The sequence below is a fragment of the Odontesthes bonariensis genome, chromosome 22, assembly GCF_027942865.1.
Source record: "Odontesthes bonariensis isolate fOdoBon6 chromosome 22, fOdoBon6.hap1, whole genome shotgun sequence".
In the NCBI taxonomy this organism is placed as follows: domain Eukaryota; kingdom Metazoa; phylum Chordata; class Actinopteri; order Atheriniformes; family Atherinopsidae; genus Odontesthes; species Odontesthes bonariensis.
In genome coordinates, this window is record NC_134527.1 from 16,735,515 (window position 1) to 16,754,424 (window position 18,910).

Genomic DNA, 18,910 nt, shown 5'->3' on the forward strand with positions numbered 1-18,910 from the left:
ACACCTGAAAGACGAAAGCAACAAGCTTCTCAATACTACACAAACAAAAATCTATAGACTGTTAACTGTTGTCACGGACCCTGCCCTGCACACAAATAGAAGTAAAATGTTCCATCAATTGTGTCCAGTTACACTTTGTATTGTTTCAATCATCTACAGGTGTTGTTACATACGTGTAGTGACTTTCTGAAGATTTTATAGACCTTGCACTTGAGATTCAGGGTTTCGAATAACTGACCAGGCCTAAGTAACAAAGAGCAGGCTGCTTTACATGGATCATGCTCCTTGTTGTTCATGAAATGAATAGAAGCCTTCTTCTGTCACAAGACATTCCAATTTTACTCAATGTAGGCCTTTGAGTCCTTAGGAACAACTAAAAATTTTTATAATTTCTGTGAATATGTTCCCATTCTTGTAAGGCTGTAATTTTACCATCGGGATTAATGAGCATTTAACAAGTTACAGGCAGTGCGAGCACCACCTACAACCAAAACACTATTAGTCTATTATCGTTAACATGGACATCTACAAAAAAATGTTCAAAATTCCAGATACTGTGAGAAAATATATGCACAGTTTATTGATAGATGCAAAAAAAGCAGAGGCACACAAAATAATTCAAATCAATTCTGCATTAGTTCAGGCCATGTTTTCCTTCTCCTCGTTAATAACAGTCAGTCATGGACAGAAACCGGCATGCGGGCAGTTTGTTTCTTGCAACACTAGTCTGCATTAGGAAATTTCTCTGTTGAAGATGAAAAGTTGGTAAATTGAAGGTGTCTCTGCAACTGAAAAAAAAAAAGAAAAAAAGAACCACAAATTCCAGTGACTGATACAGGGAAAGAAATGACATAAATATTTTTGAACTGCTCCTCCTGATCATGGCTTTTGAAGACCTTCTTGGGCTCTTTTTTTTTTTTTTTTTTTTTTAAATAATTTTTTATTTTCATTTCTTAAAAATCATCTACAAATCACTGTACAAGGTGGGAACTGGAACGTTCTGTGAAAGGCCAGTTTCACAAAGAACGAGTCGTCAGTAATATTTACATTTGGTTTGAGTCACTGTAACACATACGAGGAACAAAAGGCACTGTGACGAATGACAGAACATTTAAATATGTGACAAAATTAAGCAGGGCAGCGAAAAAAAACTGGGCATCCTCCTTTCAGTAGAAGCGATCTATTGCTGCCAATTGTTTAGCTGGTTAACACTTGAGGAAAATCGCTTTGATCGTTCTGACGAGTAAATCAGCATCCAAAGACATGAGAGAAGTTTGTGTTGGTTACACAGTGCAGCATTATGTGCCCATGACTCAACACAAGAGAGAGAAGGTGCAAAACAAGATTAACTCTACAGGTGAGCCCATATTTTCTTTATCAAGCAATTAACCATATGCTGTAATACAGAAAATGTTAGCTGCACAATTAGACACAACATTACTGGCAGACACAGACTCAGGGTACGAATTGTTATTCTACCTCAGTGTGTAAAATGTCTCCACTGTTATTCAATAAATACAATACAGTGTCAAACAGGGAACTTTGGTAAGTATATTATGTGATTATGAACACTCCGGGCTTCCTCAGCGTCACTGGTACAAAATGATTCTAGCCTTTCTGTTTTCTCCATATTTATGGAACTATTGAATGTACAATTGAGAGTTTTTCACTTTTTTTTTTCCTGTTTGATGCAGAACGGCAAAGGGTAGGCGGCTAGTCTGATTCACGGCTCTCATGCACCATGAAGTAACACCGACGGGTTCACAGTTCTTTGAGAGGATCACACTATCTGGACCAATCCGTAGTGTCTAGACATTAACTTTGACATTATTGGACTTTCGCATACGCACATTCACAAGTTCACACGCGACCTTAGCTCCGCTCAAATATGCTTTGAAACCTTTGAAAGTGAGCCGTCACTTCAGTGAGTAGAGCAGTTCAGCAGTGTGGCAGAGAGACAGAGGGTGAGCTGAGGAAAAGTACTGACAGCACAGCCAGTCCTCCAGCTCTGCGTTCCTCTCTGGCTCCAGGGAGCGCTCAGCGAACTTCATCATCAGCAGGGCCCTTTTCACGTCTAGCCAGTTGAGGAGGCCCTCGTGTCGCGATCCGTCGACAAAGCCTCCCCCTCGTCGGCGTCTCTCCCACTGCTGCTCCATCAGGTCCTTCCTGGGGCCCCAAAGCAGGCTCTGCAGTATGCGCTTGGCCTCCTGGATATGGATGCGTTTGATGGGGTCCGGTTGGAGGAGGAGCTGGGCCAGCCGCTGGAGGCCCAAAGAGTAAAGGGAGACGGATGGGACGGGAGGCAGGTCCTCACAGCGGTAGTCTTGTTCCTTCAGTGCTGGACTCATCTCAAATGGGTTGGGCTGGTGGAGGAGCTCATAGATCAAGATGCCTGTCTGGAACTCGTCAAATTTACGGTACTGAGCTGCCGAGACAATCTCAGGTGCCAGTCTGGAGTGGTCACGTTTGATGCGAGGGTCCCCGCTGGTTGAGGCCGCGTCCTCGGAGGAGCGACGCTTGGCCTTGGCAAAGTTACTGATGAGGAGCCGGGGAAGGTGGCGTTGAATGTCTACTATGCTGGCACCATTACAAGAGCTGCTGTCAGTGGTGGTCTGCTGAGTTAAATGAGAGGGCCTGCGCTGATGTGGCACTAACAACAGGTTTTCTAGGCACAGGTCACGGTGCGTAACCCCATGCTCCTTCAAGTGCTCCAGGCCGTTGCAGAGCTGCAGTAAGAGAAAGCATACGCGGCGTTCGTAGATCTCCGGCTGTATCTTATGGAACCCTTCCCACTCCCGAACAAAGTCGGCTGCCGTCTGCTGAGGAATCTCAGAAGCGATGACCACCACTCGCTCTCGGTCTGTCTGTTGACCCTGCACAGATGTTGAGGGCTGAGGCAGAGAAGGACCAGTTGCGTTGGGTAGAGAGACTTCATCTGAAGGCAGCATGCTTTGGGGCACACAGGCAAGGAAATGGCCACAATCCTGCTGGAGGTTAAAGTGAGAAGGGATGCTCTGCTGCACTGACAGACCATACAGATGACCCTGCTTGGCCTCGATGGACGGACTCTTGCAGATCTGGAGAGGCATGCAGAAAATCAGACACTCATTAGTTAAGTTACAAAGTCGACACCAGTCCAGTTCCACGTCTCATTTCAGTGAAATATGCATTCTTGATGTTTAAAGGTTTATACAAAGAAGGCTGAAAACCACTGTAAGATATGCTCATTTCAACTACTGTGCTAGGTATGGATCAAAGTAAACGACTAGTAAAGCCCTTCAGCTTTCACAAGAGTTTAAATAACGTTTAGTTTGCGCGTTAGGATCAGATTTCTAATCTTTATGACTACCTGAACTGAAACAGAGAAGTTCAAGTTTTAGGAATCAACACCCTGGAAGCTTCAGAAAAATCAATACATTCAGTTATACAGTTGTGCTGTATAACACGATCGTACATCATGACATTACTAGCATTAATATAGAATGCTTTCATACTCCACTGCTTGTGTGTGTGTGTGTGTGTGTTGGCCTTGACAACGAGGAACTGTCTGACTGTAAATCCTTCCAGGAATGTAAAGATTAATTGGGCCAAAAATTATTAAGCAAGAGTGTGGGGAGCCAGACTGTGGCATAACACATAAAATACAAACAGCTGCTGCTTTGTACAGCGGTAATAATTTAAGCACAAGGTTCAGTGAGACTGTATCCACACCCTACTCCCTTCATTGTTTACACTAGATGCCTGGAAGGTTTGTGCTGTAAAGGGACCCTCCCATCAGAAACTGTCTGATTTTTACATCCTCATTCTATTTTGAAACGGTCAAACTCTTGTTTAACAGGCAGATCTATAGCCAGGAGGCAAACTGTTCCCAAAACATCACAAGTGCAAAGCTTCAACAAAGCCAGGATGCACAACGGTTAACAGTGTTAGACCTGTTGACATCTGCACTACGGGGTTACTAGATTTAAACATCAGAAACAGGAAATTCAATCACTTTCAACATTCAATCAAACAGCAAGGAGACAGAAATTTGGATATGGTTGGTTTTCTTAAAAATGAACGATTCTTAAGATCTATAAAAGAAAACGCTCTTTACATTTATACATCGGAATCTGTCATTCTGCAGGACAATTTCCTACCTAATTTTTAATTCCTCCTCACACTTTGCGGTTTTGCACAGGCATGTCACGTGCAAAATCTGACATCAACACAGCATTGTGTTCTTTTACGTGAGCACTAAAAGCTCGCCCGACTGCTCCAGTTTTACTACAAGTTAACACTGCACGATGCCTTTAGAGATGGGCTGACTGAGCATTTACAAACACGTGCCTCCACCTCATCGCTTCCGTAAACGTTCCAGTGTGGGCTAGGTTACAAAAAGTGCATGACCAGCCACAACGTTATGAAGGCACACCTGATGCCAGCAGAAACGTCATTTTTTGCTTTGTGCCACCATTTGTGGAGAGGTTACCTTAAACTTTGCCCCAGAGCGGCATTTAATTACCATCTAACGAACTAACGAACTAAATATTTCCAGCAGCTGCTGGTTTAAAGTGGACATGTTCAAACAGCACAGTGGCTTTCACTGCGAAACCATCACAGGAAATGCAAGGACAAAAGACCTGAAACTTTTAGTCACGTAAACAACTAAATAGCTGTGTGGAAAATATTAAGCAGATTAGATAAAAGGACAAATTATGTCCTGAGATCTCTTTATTAAACATCTGGTGGTAAACAGATGCTCTTTTGTTTTAACTGTGACACTCATGGAGTGCTGGATGGGACCCGTTCTATATTAATACAAAACTTCTTATAGCTCAGTTGTATGGGATTACCTTCACAGCGTAGGAGTTGCTGGGGTCTGAGGCGCAGGCAGCAGAGTAATACACAGCATCTCCTGCGTTGCAGCTCGGTTTGTTAGATGTGAGCCTGAACAGAGACCAGTTGCTCTCCTCAAACCTAAGTGGGTTCTTCTGGGAGCGAGTGAAGTGATCTTCGCATTTTAAAGCCAATCGCCGCAGAGACTCAGCATACAGGCCTCCCAGTTTGGAGTACACCCCTTCTCTGCTGTCTATGTTACTCAGAAGGGTCTGGAGCTGCAGGCTTGAGCCGAGATTCAGTGCTGAGCCCGGCTCCGAAGCTGACAAAGGCGCGCTGAGCTGGGGCGAGGAGGAGCTAGTGATGCTACTTCGGCAGTGCACACCCAGGCGCCCCTGTATTTTGTGCGGCTCATCCAGCGTGCACGACCTCGACGGTCGGCCCAGCGGGGAGTTACAGCGCTCCAGAGACTCGTTGGATGAGAAAACGGGCCGCGGATCAACAGGGCTGGATGGTAAACTGGAGCGGGAGCTGGCATCGACAGAACGGCAAACGTTGTTCTCTGAGCCAGTGAACGGGAGGCGTGGGTAGGCTCGGATGAAGGGTTTTCCATTTGCGCTATCTGGAGCGGACACAGTCCGGTTGACTATTTTCTTCTCTGGGAGAGGAGGCGGCTGGTTACTTGAGCTGTTAAAGGAGGGCGGATGAGGAGACCCCGGGGCTGAGGCCACTGGACTTCTGGGAAATGGCGACGAACAAGACATCCGTGTAGCATCCCGAGAACCTAAGAAGGAAGGAAAAGTTCCATTAGCAGATTTACTCAGACCTGGGTCTGTATTGTTTGTGACAGATCCAAATTTCTTTAAGCATTCTGATTTGCATAAAAAAAAAAATTATAATAAAATAAAAACTCAATTTTGCCTGACAAAAAAATGGAATAACATAAAAACATGTTAAACATAAGACATAAAATTCACAGTATTTTGCTTCATGTCTCAGAGTCCTTGCAGGTAAACATCTCTTGACTTAACAGGATCTAAAGATTCACACGTTCCTGAATGACATCTATGCATGTGACGCATTCACTACACCCATTCTGTCACTGCTCAGCCACAAAACATACCTCGTTTCCAAAAAAGAGCTGGAAATATCCGCAATCCTGAGTTCAAGTCAACACTTAAAACATCTTCCATCCAATTATGATCCATTTATCAATTAAAGACTTAAAGCTGGAACTCGACATTACACTAAAAGAGACAGGCACTGGGATAATTGTGCGGTGCCGTCTTCAATAACTGCTTTTACAGTAAGGAGGAGACTAAGGGGGGAAAAAAAAGTACTCCATAGGATGTAGCCAAGCCCTTTTTCCCTCGTTATCAGAGTCCATAATTATCTCTTCAAACAACATTGCCCAGGAAGTTGCAGAAATTACAAGCATCTGAGCACCACCGAGGTTTAAAGCTGATACGCCAAGGAGAGATGCCACTCATTCTGAGCCACGTCTCAGGCTTGTAAAGTGTAGGAATCTTGAAGTCTCAAGTTTTAAGAGTGGAGAAATCCCTAAGTCTGTTATGAAAATGAAACCCAGTCAAAACAAATTGTGCGAGCACTCCATGAAAGAGGAACAAAAGAGATAAGCAGACTAACCTTGCAGCGCTCGCTTGTTGCTCAGTCTCATTCCAAACTAAGAGACTTCTTTATCATTTAAATCTTAACAAAGAGCAAGACAACCAACATTCACAAGGTTTATAGATGGTAGATACTGCAGTGGACTCGCAGTGCCTTTTTCTGTTGGAATAAATCCCCTTAACTGGACTAAATTCGGTGAGGGACTTACCATTGACAGCAGTCAAGCTGTCAGTGGAGGCAGCTGGGAAGCTGGCGCTGCCCAGGCCCCGTAAGGATGACGTAGGGCTCTCTACCGACCCTCGTTGGCTGCAGCGGTCCAGCTCCATGTTGCTGCCACTCATCTTAGTACTCACTCTGTAAAAGGAAAAAAACAAATCATGGGTAAATTAATAAAAATGAAATCCGCTCCCCCTCCCGCGTCCTGAGGTAGCTGCTCTGTAGGTTTGCTGCAGATACACATGTTTTTTTTGTGCATCTGTTTTTAAATGTGGAACTGATTCACTTCCTCTTGCTTATTCCATCTGCATTGTGCTACTGATAATTCCAGGGGAAAGAGTATATTGTTTCATCTCAAATGATGACGAAGCACTGTCAGGAGCGGTTTCACTTCCTTGTTAGAATGGTGCACTTCTTTATTCAGAGCTGATTTATTGCTGCAACAAACAAGCCCTTTTAATAACAATGCAATGCACAAACTGGTAAACTTGATAAGGCGACCAGTCACATCTCAACCTACAATGGGACAGTTTAACGTCTGCTGAATTTTTGACCAAAAGTAGCAAAACAAAACAAAGCATAGCACATTGCACATTTACTACAATCCAGTTAAGCTTCATTTCCTTGTTTTCTGTATGTGGGTAAGGGCAGCCACAACCTTAAAACCACTAAGAACAAATGAGAGTCCTTATTTTTGAGTATAAAACACCATTTTCCTATGTGACTATGGAACAAGGGTTGTTATTACTTTTCATATGCAAGGGGGAAGCTTTGCCTTTCTTGTCTTTAACATCCTGGCTGCCACGATGGTCTCTTGTAATGCCAATGAAAACTGTTCATGAGTAGAGTTTCAATCAAGGTGACCAATTAGGCTGAGTGACAGCCATTCACTAGTCTCATTATACACGTTAATGGCCCGGGGAAGCAAGGTCCCACTCCTTCCCTTCATCTCTCATTCCTCTCTTCCATCACAAAATGACTCCTCTATCCATTTGTCCGCGAGCCTTTAACTTTAATTCCAACATAAATCAGCAGAACAAACAGACGAGGGGAGAGAAGAAGAGGAGCGCGCGGGAAGACAAAGGGTTAGGTATTCACTGTGGGCAGTTAGCTAAAGGATCCACTATCATTTTACAGACAAAAGAGCCACGATGAAAGGCAGTGGAAGTGCTGAGACATGGGAAAAATTGTAATGGGTGCAGGGATTATGAGTTTCTGTGCATGTGTGCGCGCCTGTCTCGGCTCTAAATCTCGCAGATTTGCATCCAAAACAAGAGATTTTCCTTAATGAAAAAAAAAATGTCTGCGGGAGGATGTGCTGAGATCGATGAGTTTTCTAAGGAAAGGCATGAAAAGACAGATCAGGATAGTTTGATTAATGTGTCGGTTAAATTCACAATTAATTGACAATTTGGTCTGTTCTTCCTGTGCTCGGAATGTCCAGTTTCAGCCTAAACATCCTGTCAGCCAATTTCCTCAGAAAAGATGTAATCACCTTCTTTCACAACATGTGATACCACGAGCTCCCCGGTAAACTTGTCAGACGGGCTACGACAGCAGCCGAGATTTAGAATATAAACAGTCATGTTACAGTAAGTAATACCCTCCATCTGTTTACACATGCTCTACCCTGATGTTGTACTAATAAAGTAGTATTGCAGGAACTGGGCAAGCTTTAAAAAGAGACAGGAGTTACATCTAACTGGTAACAGATAGCAGAGCAACAGCGTTAAAAGAGTCACAAACTAAAATTGCAGTAGAGCTGTTGTTGTGAGTCACACAACTGGTTTCACTTACTTATTTAGACTGTTTTTCTGTGGTGTATGTTTATTTATAAAATGATGCGATCTGAGAAGCCCGCATCTTTTGGGTGTACAAAAGTTCACATACACCCATGCAAAAGTACACATTAAATTCCTGGTGTTATTGTGACTTAACAATCTTTTCTAGTTATATCCTAAGCTGGTTATACAGCATTAGGCAGAATAGCTGATGCAAAATCAGAATTCAGCGTTTGTTTTGGCGAGCTAAGCAGAAAATAAGGCTGGCTCAGATATTACTCTGCCTGTGATGTACAGATGGTTGAGATGAATACCTGAAAAAAATGCAATCTCCTGACACAAGCTCCTTATGAGACTGTGTCTGAGGAACTGAGTGAAATGTGCCTTCTGATGCCATCACATTAGATATGATGTACACTGTTGTGTTCTTTTCATATAAACACTGACAGAAGGTAGAATTAATTGCATGCCTGCTGAGCTGGATTACATTTTATCCTTCTTGTTGTGCAACCCCTATACATTACAATACAGTGTAGAGAAGAAAGACACCCATTGTTTCTTTCCCCTGACTGTAGGACAGTTACCATGGCTATGCAGTCATATAAACCAAAGATCCATTAATGTTTGACACAAATCCTCGTTATCTTTTGCAAACGGCTCCAGGCGTGCTTTGTTATCTACCCCTCCAACAACCATCCCCTTCTTCACTGCAGCCCACTTACATTTATATTCAATTTATACGAGTCCAACATCTATTTTACTGATCATACTCTTCATCACTATTTCAGTTATAAAGAGCTAAAATAGGAAATAACTGAAGCAAGATGGAAAAAAAAATACTATAAATTTCAAGATATGTAAAGGTACAGGTGTGTTGTAGCTACTTAGAACCTGATAAAAGTGTGAAAAAGCAGAGGCCTCTGCTTACCTGAAAAAAACAAAACAAACAAAAAAACATTGTAGTTTAGTATAATCTTTCTTAAGCACACTCTCTTACAAGAATGTCATCATTTCCATTCAAGAGACAACAGAAAACTATTTGTGTCAAAATCTGTGTCCAACTCGAGCCACTTGTTCGAAAGTAGCCGTCAGGTGCCTACCTCATGCTGCAGAAGCAGATGTCCTTGTCGGGCAAGTGGGCACACAAAATAGTCCTGGATCAGACTGGCGGCTTTCTACAGCCCTGCCATGTGTAGTAACACAACCCTGGTTCCACACGAGTCATGTGTGTATTTAAAGTGTCTCAGCAGGCAACAGCATCCATTAGATGCAGGGATTTAAAGCTCTCGTTTTTTTCATATTTAGCATTCACTGAAGCAACTCCCAATTCACTTTAGAGTAGCTTGAAGTCTGTCAGGCAGCAACAAGATGCTATCTGCTGTGCTGCAGAAAAGGGATCAGGACAGCTCTGCAGAGGGAGGGGCAGACCATCTTGGAACACTGGTTTATAGAGCAAAAAGCAGTTCAAACCCAAGTCAAACTCTGTGGACTTGAATCCACGTGGCTGATCTATAAATTCTACTTCTATTGGTGGCAATTGATTGCCAGAATGGGACAGTTTGGGAGTTGCCAGGGGCAACAATCTGTTCACTTAGGCCCCTCCTTTTGGCAATCTTCCGTGTCCTGTTGGCACGCCTTCCGTGTTAAAAAAGAGGGCTTGAACACACACTTGAGCATGACGTAGGCACATGTAGAAGCATACACTGAGGTTGATCTGCCACATGCTGTGGTGGTTGACCTGCAACAGTGAATAAAAGAGCAAAAATGTGTCTCTGGGAAGCAGAGTTTTTAAACCATATGTGGCTTTTAAATGATTCAGAGAATCAAAATGCTGCTTCACAGGGGGGTGGGGTGGGTGTTGGAGGGGCATGTACTGAGTCTTATTGTGACAAATGTTTTTCCATTCCCCAAGCAAATAAGAGTCCAATTTCTGCCAATCATATCTAAATAAAAAGCTTTGACAGCGTCACAGACAATATTTAGATTCCCTGCAGTATTTGGTCTCCTGTGGACGCCTGGTGTCTAGGGACACTTGTTGATTAAACACAGTAAACCCACTGATAAATCCAGAAAGCCAAAACTGTCGCTGGCTGGCTAAAGGCATGTTCCCACATGTGTCTCAACACGGTATTTTTATCAGCACAGAATGCTGGCAACACATAGCAGGAGAGATGAGTCCGTACTAGAATTACCACAAACATAAGGGCCCTTGAAACGTGATCAGCAATTTGACAGTTAGATGTACTCCAGTAAGCTTTTGCTGAGTGTACTGTAGCTCGATAAAACATCTGTTTGTTTTGAGGAAGTTGCAGTGGTGAGTTACAACTCATCCCGCCGTCCCAGAAAAAACAAAGTTTATTTTCAGGGGATCATTTGTTGCTGTAATAACTCCAACAAGCTTCTCTTTTTCTGCTTTAGGTAGCTGACTCACACGGCAGAATGTATTCTTAGCCTCATGGAGACTCAGTAAAGGCTAGATTAAATACACATAACAAGTTGCAAATATAAACAGGATGTACATTTCAGCAGTTAGACTTCAAGAACCAGTAGAGCATGGCAACAAGGCAAATATGTTAACTATTTTGCTCATGGAGGCATCTAGGCACATCAGTCAATAGCAGTAAATAAGCTTTTTTCCAAACAATTGTGTCTACTGCACAGCAGACAAAACTAAAGCCATGTGACAAAGCAGTGGACCATCTACCAGATCCATTTTGTGTGATAATTAGAACTGAAGAACTCACATTGCCAGCATGAATAGAACAAGGCATGCATTGAAGATTATGCCCAACAGTATGAATGATCACAAGGCGTTAGAATGGAAGCTGATTCATGGCTGAATAACGATGCACTGAAAAGAGAAGACACTAAGATTCACGTGGAGATGGCCGCAGTAATGTCCAGCCAGAGGCAATGCACTATGACTTATTCAGTAAGCAGCCCCACTGCCACATATACACCATATGCACCCCCCCACCCCACAGTGTTGTGGCTAAGCTACTGTCTATTCAAGCTCATGCTAGTCAAAGGTACAGAACAGAACAAAATGGTCTCAAATGTCTGCTAATGTCTGATATGTGTTTATGTATCCATTAGAGTTTCTTTCACAATGCTGCCTAAATGTAAACAATCATTTAGACCCTCCTCAGTATGGGGTGTATGCTGCGCTTTGCACTTATTGAGCATAAAGGGGATTATGTTGCTCTCTTCTGTAAGAATTTTAGAAATTTAAAAGCCAGTTATCTGGTCATTACACCAACAGAGAGGATTTTGCATCTGTCATTGTTTTCAGTTGCGCCGGATTATTAAAAAAAATAGCATACGTTTAAAACTGCAAAATGAATATCTTTATAACTTGTGTTTATTAGTGATAATGGGCACGCAGCATTACAGCCTGAAATGGCCTCTGTTAACTTATACTTGGCTTTTCATCTTTGCCTAGACATTTGACTACAACACGATTAACTTAAAATGAAGATTTCTTTGAGTTTTGTTAAATATGGACCCCCTGAGATGCTATGTTAGTATTCTATCCTGTCTGAGGGTTAATAACAAAGTGTAAATGCCAGACAAGAAGTTCTTTGTTATCCTTACCTGTAGAGTTTAGGAGGGGGAGGTGGTGGATTGGGGTCATTGTTGGCAGCTCCCTTTCCTGCTGCCAGCAGCTCTGATGAGCCACCATGCAGCGGTTGCTTGGCCGGCATGCTCCTGTTATGCTTGCCCTCCTCCTCTGTACTGGTGCCCTTAGTTCCCCCCTGACAGGCATCATTGTTCGGGGCAGCTGGGGGGGCCGTGCCTGGCTCTGTCATTGGAGGGGGGCTGCTGTGGGCCTTCCAGTCCCTGGCCTCCTTCCAGACAGCGGCACTATTGACCATTCCTGTCACCAGAGAGGTTGCCCCCGGGCTGGCAACTAGCTGCTGCTTAATCTCCATCCCTGTTCGCCCTCTCTCTTCCTCTTCCTCTTCTTCCACAATGCGGCAGTTCCAACTACGGTGACTGGGCTTGTGCCAGGGTTCAGATGCTGCACTCTGGTTTTCAGCTGGGACCTTGAAGTGGCCCTCATTCGCAGGGACAAGGAAAAGCATGGGGAGTTCGGGGAGAGGGATGGGAGATGAAATGGACGGTGAGAGGCTGGAGGTGCCCAGTTTAGGAAATTCAGGAAGAGGAACTGGAGAAGACATAGATGAGAGACTAGAGGTGCCCAGTTTTGGAGAGCGGATGCTCCTTTTCGGTGGAATAGGTGGGCTAGATTGGGGTTTGGTGTGCTGGGTGGGAGGTTGGGAAGACTCTGTGCCCAGAGAGGATGTGCTGCAGGTGGGGCTGGGCCAACAGAAGGCTGGGTTGCTGGCGTCTTTATGTGCTGTAGGGCTGAAGTGACACTGAGTGCTGATGGCTGAATCTGGGCTGCTCAGATAGAAAATTCTGTTGTTTTCCTCCGTGTGAGCAGCCACTACAGTAATGGTGGCCCGTTGACTTTCTTTGGACTGTTCAAGCTCAGAGCAATGGGACTGCTGAGTCTGGTTTGGGGACTCTGGATGGGATTTAAGTCCATTTCCTTCCGGCCTGCGCTTTTTTTTGGTGCTCTCAGCGTAAATGGGTTCTGAGACCACCCGTCCATCGGGAAAATTGGGAATCGACTGCGGGCTTCCTATGGCTGGTGAGCCTTGTGGGCTACCCGACCCGCCTCGTCTTGCTAACGAGTCTTCGGGCCCAGTAAGTGAATCCGTACTGCTACGATAAGAAGAGGAGGAGTCTGATGAGCTGCTCTGTTTAGACAAGACAGGAACAGAGTGGAGGGCTGTCCGGCTGGTGTGGTTTGTAGTGTCCACACTCGAGGCTGTTGTGTAAGAAGTGGTAGAAGTGCTGAATGTCTTTGTGATAACACTGGTGGCGCTACCACTGCTTACACCATTGCTAAGAACCTTGGCAGGACTAGAGGGAACAATATCCACTGACAGGGGTATCTCCACAGATCCCTCACAGCACTCATAATTTGCCCTGGTAGTCACAACACCTCCATTGTAAGTGCTCTTGGTCCTAATATCGGCTGTACTATTCTGCTGCCTGCGAGAGTCTTCATTGGCATTTTTCTTTAAACTCTGAGAACCCCTTCCTTCCTCTTGGCTGACAAAGATATTACTGATGATCATGGAGTCTTTGGGCAGGATACTGGGGGACAAGGAGATGCAGTTGTTGTAGTCAATATTGGCATCAGGACTCCGAAGAACAACATCTTTATGGGCCTTGTTACAGCCATTGTCATCGATGTAAAGTGGTGGCAGGTTCAGGAGCTTCTTCAAGCCCATCCGCTCAGCTGGGCTCTTTGGGTTATCCTGCAACAAAAAACAAGCACCCATTAGGAAAACTCATGACACAAGGTTCAACAAAAAAGCAACATTCTAGAAACTCACCTGCTCTACGTTCATGTTGACGTCTTTTTGCTCGTTGGTGTCGAGGCTCATCATGGTGGGTTTGACAGCGATGGTCGGCTTGCTGTAGGGTGAAGGTGCAGTTATTCCAGCTTCTTCATCACCTCCTAGGGTGCCCTTCAAAAAAGCAGCAGGCTTGCTGCCATCTGGGACGCCGACAGTCTTGTGCGCGCTTAGAGGGTGGAAGCAGTTCTTACAGGAGCCAGGTTTCCACACGTGTTCTGCAAAGTCACTGCACGCTGACATCTTCGGTTTACTAAAGAGTGTTTTGTCAGTGGTGGCTGCGAAGGTATCTGGTAGATGGAGGATGAAATCTCATGGCTGGTCCACAGAACATCACAATATGGCGATAACAAAAGAGAGAGAAGAGGGAGGTGCGTTAATAGTATCAAGTCAGTAAGTCAAAGTAACTATTTTTGTGGCATGCTGTACCAAAATCATGTGTCTGAATTGAATTGAATGAATTGAAATGAATTACATATAAACAATGACTCATCTCAAACTGCTTGAGAGACAGCTCATTTAGCCTAGCGATACAGCAATCTGACAGACTGGATCATTTTCATGTTAAGTGAGAGAACAGGTGTCAGATGGAAAATAAATATTCTTGTTTTACAAATCTGAGATTTTAACAAAAAAAAATGAAAATGCTTAAATACCCTACACTACACAAAGACATTGAGAAAGAAGTTGAGGGTGACAAGTGTTTTCCAAGCTCACTGAAGGCCTCGAGATGAGGATTTAAGTGTCGTCCATGGATGTAATTCTAGAAGACCTAATATATGCTGTGCTACATGTTCCCATGGCCTCCTAAATTAGAGGGCATGTGGTATCTGCTCAACCAAAAGGCTTGCCGGTGTGAGCCCAGCAACATAAAAGCCCTCAAAAGAGTCCTCTGCAGCCCCCGACGAGCTAGAAGAAGACGGAGGAGCCTCAAGCATCCCGGAGGTCGGAATGTCAGGAATGTCTAAAGGCGCAAGTCTCACAGGGGTGAATCTCACACCCACGACAACCTCCCCTCCCCCTTTTTTGCGCACAAACACGAACCCAAATCTCCCACTCCACATGTGTGTCCTCCTACTCTCACAAACAAAACTGTGCCACACACGCACACACACTCTTCCTCTGACTCTCGGTCCTGTTTAACTCGACTGACAGCAAGGTGATCGACAGCATTTCAGAGATAATTTGCTTCCTTGCAACTAGTGGTCCCTTTAATGGTCTTTACACAGTGTTAATTGACTCACAACAAGGTGCTGCAATGTCGTGCACAAGATTTACCTCCTTATGTAGACTGACCGTCTGGATAAAAAACTGGAAGAGGCAAAACAAAGACAAAAACAGTTCACATACTTCATTTTAATGGAGCATTTAGGCTCGGTGACTCAGGATTCGCTTACAAAATATAAATTACATGAAATAATATGCAGACTTGTGTATGTTTGCGTGATTTGACCCCTGATAATTAATGGCACCAGTAACACAATCTTGCGATCGACTAATCCTTTAGTGGACATAAGGAGTTTTCCTGTTGGCAAAGATAATGTATGTTTACATTTTTCTTTGTTCTGTCTGACTTAGTTGGAGCAGGAAAGCACCCACCAGCTCACTGTTTGTTTAACCGTTCCTGCGACAACAGAGGAAGCTGAGCCTTGCCTAACACCTTGTGGCGTTGTGCATGAGTCATATCAAAAGATGACTGATGAGAGAGGCACATAGATTATTAGGAGAGCACTGCCTCTGAGAGCAGACTTCTGCCATTCGTTAAGAAGAGTGAGAGGACTTACGAAAAGTGCGGCATTCTAGCACCATATGCATTCGCCAGACAAGACCGAGACACACTTCAAACTGTACTCGAGCTTTTGTTGACATGCTCAACCCAGCTTGTTTGAACAGAGATAGACCCCCTCGTCTACATTCCCCACTCCTTCTCAAGCTCAAGGTCCAATATTTCTCACTTCCTCTTGTAAAACAGCAACACACACACACACACACACACAGGGCAGAACGACCCAAAGTTCCACCAGAAATCAGGAGCTGAGGGTGGATGTTGGTCTGGTGTAGAATTTACAGTTTTGGGCCACTTCTCGAACCTTATGAGCCTGGAAGTGACCAGCGCCTTAACCAGATGACCACTAGAGGTCTCAAAACACGTGTAGTTTTAATGGGAAATAAAAACACTACCTTATACCGGGGATTCTCTATATTATTTCCACTGCTTGAATCCAAAGTTCCACATTTCTTACCCTTAATTAACAAGCAGATGGTTTAAACGTCCCACTGATAGGGTGACCAAAAGACGAGATTAAGGTAAAAGGTTAGAGCTCTTGTCTTAACGTAAGCGCCAGACGCATTGTGATGCCCATGTTAACAGGCAACAGACGCCAACCTTCATGAAGTTTAGGTCATCTTATAGTCGCTGGGATTCGCCGCACTTTTTTTTTGAAGGGAACTGCTGAGCCACGTTAAAGTAAAACTTAATTGGATGCCATTTCCGCTGAAAAACAGTCCAGTCATTCATGATCACAATAATTGGACGACCCTAGTCCACGTTACAGTCCGATAAGCAGGCCACATCAGTGTGCAGGCACTCACTTAGAATTCTGTTTTACGAGCTGCATTTGTCACGCCTGCTCGCGCACACAGCCCGTTCATTCATTTAGGGGGTACAACCTGTTCTTTGCGTTACAGTTTTTTTTTTTTTTACACATGTGGGGTTTCCGCGAAAAACTTCTCGCTAAACTTCCAGCCCAGTTTATTCTATCTGTTTGGGTTGTTCATTAGACTTAAGCCCAACAGCCCCACATGTTTTGGCTTGAGCCCCAGTTTTTAGGGGGCGAATGTTTGGTTCAACATTTTGTCTTGGGTGTTGCCAAATTTCATTCAAGTGAGTTATTGTTGCAGAAAAAAAACAACAACACATATTTGTCATTGTAATCAGAGGCAATTTGTGGGAAGATATTTTCACATATACTGTGATCTGCATTACCTAAACACATTCGTTAGACGTATAACGCTGACAAAATTGGTTCAAACCTGCACGACTGAGCCAATAAATCAGGTGTATGAGAGGAAAATAAAGCAGAAAAGACGCCTGCTACAATGTAATCGTTCGGCCAAGGTTATCTACTGCCTGCTTACCTGCTCGGACTTTCTCCTCCCTGGCAACACAAAAGCTTTCTCCCAAAAAGAAAAAAAAATATGAACGGAGATAATCGACACAATTGTATCGTGACTGCTGCTTTGATGCCCGTCTGTCCTCGCGTATTCCACAGGCGACAGGTTCCAGACACGGGAGTCTGTTATTGCAGGCTGGGTTTGGCTCCTGCCGGGCGTACTGCTGTTGCTGCTGCTCTGTGCAGAGGTGGAGTGCTGCTGGAGCAGAGCAGAAGTCCTCTGCAGCAGCGTGGGGAGAGCGCAAGGAAGGTGGGAGGAGCTCCTAACCAGCCGTGCAGTCTGGCCAGTGTGGCTACTAAAACTCACATGCTGCTTTGCTGTCATCATTTTGAGTTGTCCAGCTCACCAAAACATACAAGATGCAACTCTAAACTGCAAAGCATACTCAAAAGAAAAATGTAATACTTCTTGGTTAAAAAAGCCCATGGACATTTGCAGGTTTATTCTGCATGCCATCAATCTTGATCAGAGGGCCCTTTGAAGTGGCGTGAGTGCATGTATACAAGGTCCCCCTTCCCTCCTGCTCCCCCTCCCAGGACTGCTCCTGCTTCTGTGCATCATGGCAAATTGGTGACAGTGATAGAAAAACACACTGGTGCTGCTTCAGAGCCAGGCTGGACCCCTGCTGGTTTCCATTACTGGCAGCAAAAGGAGAGGCAGAGCTCAGGGACTGAAACACAGCCGGAGTGTTGGATGAAACCAGTCATGCATGGAAAATAACCTTTTGACTGGGCTTTTTTTGTGGTCTGCTGAGAAATAACACCAAAACAAAATGTAATCTAATTTGATATAAACATCTGAAAAACCTTTCGAAAAAGGTCTGTTTCGTGTCGTCTTATTTGTCTTCTCATAAGTTCACCATTTGGGTGGCAAATAAGGCTTGCCCAAACAGTGTGGAAAATTCTTGATTCTCCAAATATGTCAGAAAAACTCAATACTGGATCGTTACCCTATCCCATTGATGTGGTGTACTTCCTGTGCATGGTCACATCCATGCATATGAATTGATTGGACACAGAACCCATCAGTTTCCTGAACGTCATGCAAAGATTTATGGAGAGCAGAGACAATCAGCATAAGTGGCACAGCAGAGACTCGATCCAGGAAAAGTGATATCTTTTACACGGCCACCTGTTGAATTTGAAAAGAGCTGCAAACCTCTCAAGAGGATTAAAGATTTGTTGCATTCCATCTATTTTTGGCAGCACAGAGGACGTCATAATTCTGCTAATGGGGATATTCAAATGGCTTGTGCATCCCAAATAAAATGTGGGGTGACGCTTGGGAAAGTTTTAAATGCATTTTGCTATTAGTTGTGGCTCTTGAAGGCAACAAAGCAAAATAAAAAAGAATGCTTGAGAAATAGTTGTCTTACATAAAATTTGTGTGGGAAGTGTTGTATGCTGTTCTTATTGATGTTAACGTGTGCTGAGGATTTTCTTGTAAACTGTATGTGGCGTCATTCTGCAAAGTCACAGGAAAGGCTGCCGTATTCGAATTTGAATTTAAATGTCGAGATTTTCCCTTGCATCCCATTTAATAATCATTAAATCATCTGGACTTATCGTAAATTCTGTATTAAATATTGCTGATGAATTAATGCCATTAGCCTGCACATATTGCACGTCACATATGCACAGTCATTGCTTCTGTTGGCATGAGGTGGTTTTATTAGGCTGTGTACACGAAGTCCCATAAAGCATTTTGAGCTGCTCATCTTCTATCACGCTATCTCCCATGAGTTATGAAGGGACCCAATGCCAGTTAACATTAATCTGGCTGGCAATGAGAGCCTCTGCCACGCTACGCACACTGATGAATTAGCAGTTTGTTGGCGTGCTGCAGGCTGCAGTGGGTTTG

The 18,910-nt window shown here is 44.0% G+C and overlaps 1 protein-coding gene across 1 annotated transcript; it reads right to left on the reverse strand.

The window, feature by feature from the left end:
* Window positions 1–555: 555 nt before the first annotated feature.
* On the reverse strand, window positions 556–17,238 carry prag1 (PEAK1 related, kinase-activating pseudokinase 1). Its single transcript, XM_075455439.1, has 6 exons — window positions 17,015–17,238; window positions 13,856–14,194; window positions 12,039–13,777; window positions 6,656–6,801; window positions 4,836–5,602; window positions 556–3,077 (listed from the first exon to the last, which is right to left on the reverse strand). Exons 2-6 carry the CDS (start codon window positions 14,117–14,119, stop codon window positions 1,917–1,919), a joined length of 4,077 nt encoding a protein of 1,358 aa, XP_075311554.1. The 5' UTR covers window positions 14,120–14,194; window positions 17,015–17,238; the 3' UTR covers window positions 556–1,916.
* Between the last annotated feature and the right edge of the window lie 1,672 nt (window positions 17,239–18,910).

Bases quoted from the DNA above. Each gene is read 5' to 3' on its own strand.
- prag1 (XM_075455439.1), bottom strand. From the start codon at position 14,119: ATGTCAGCGTGCAGTGACTTTGCAGAACACGTGTGGAAACCTGGCTCC. The intron at 5,603-6,655 runs GTAAGTCCCTCA...CTTCCTTCTTAG, and splicing joins CAGCTTGACTGCTGTCAATG to GTTCTCGGGATGCTACACGG. The intron at 3,078-4,835 runs GTAATCCCATAC...ATGCCTCTCCAG, and splicing joins GCAACTCCTACGCTGTGAAG to ATCTGCAAGAGTCCGTCCAT.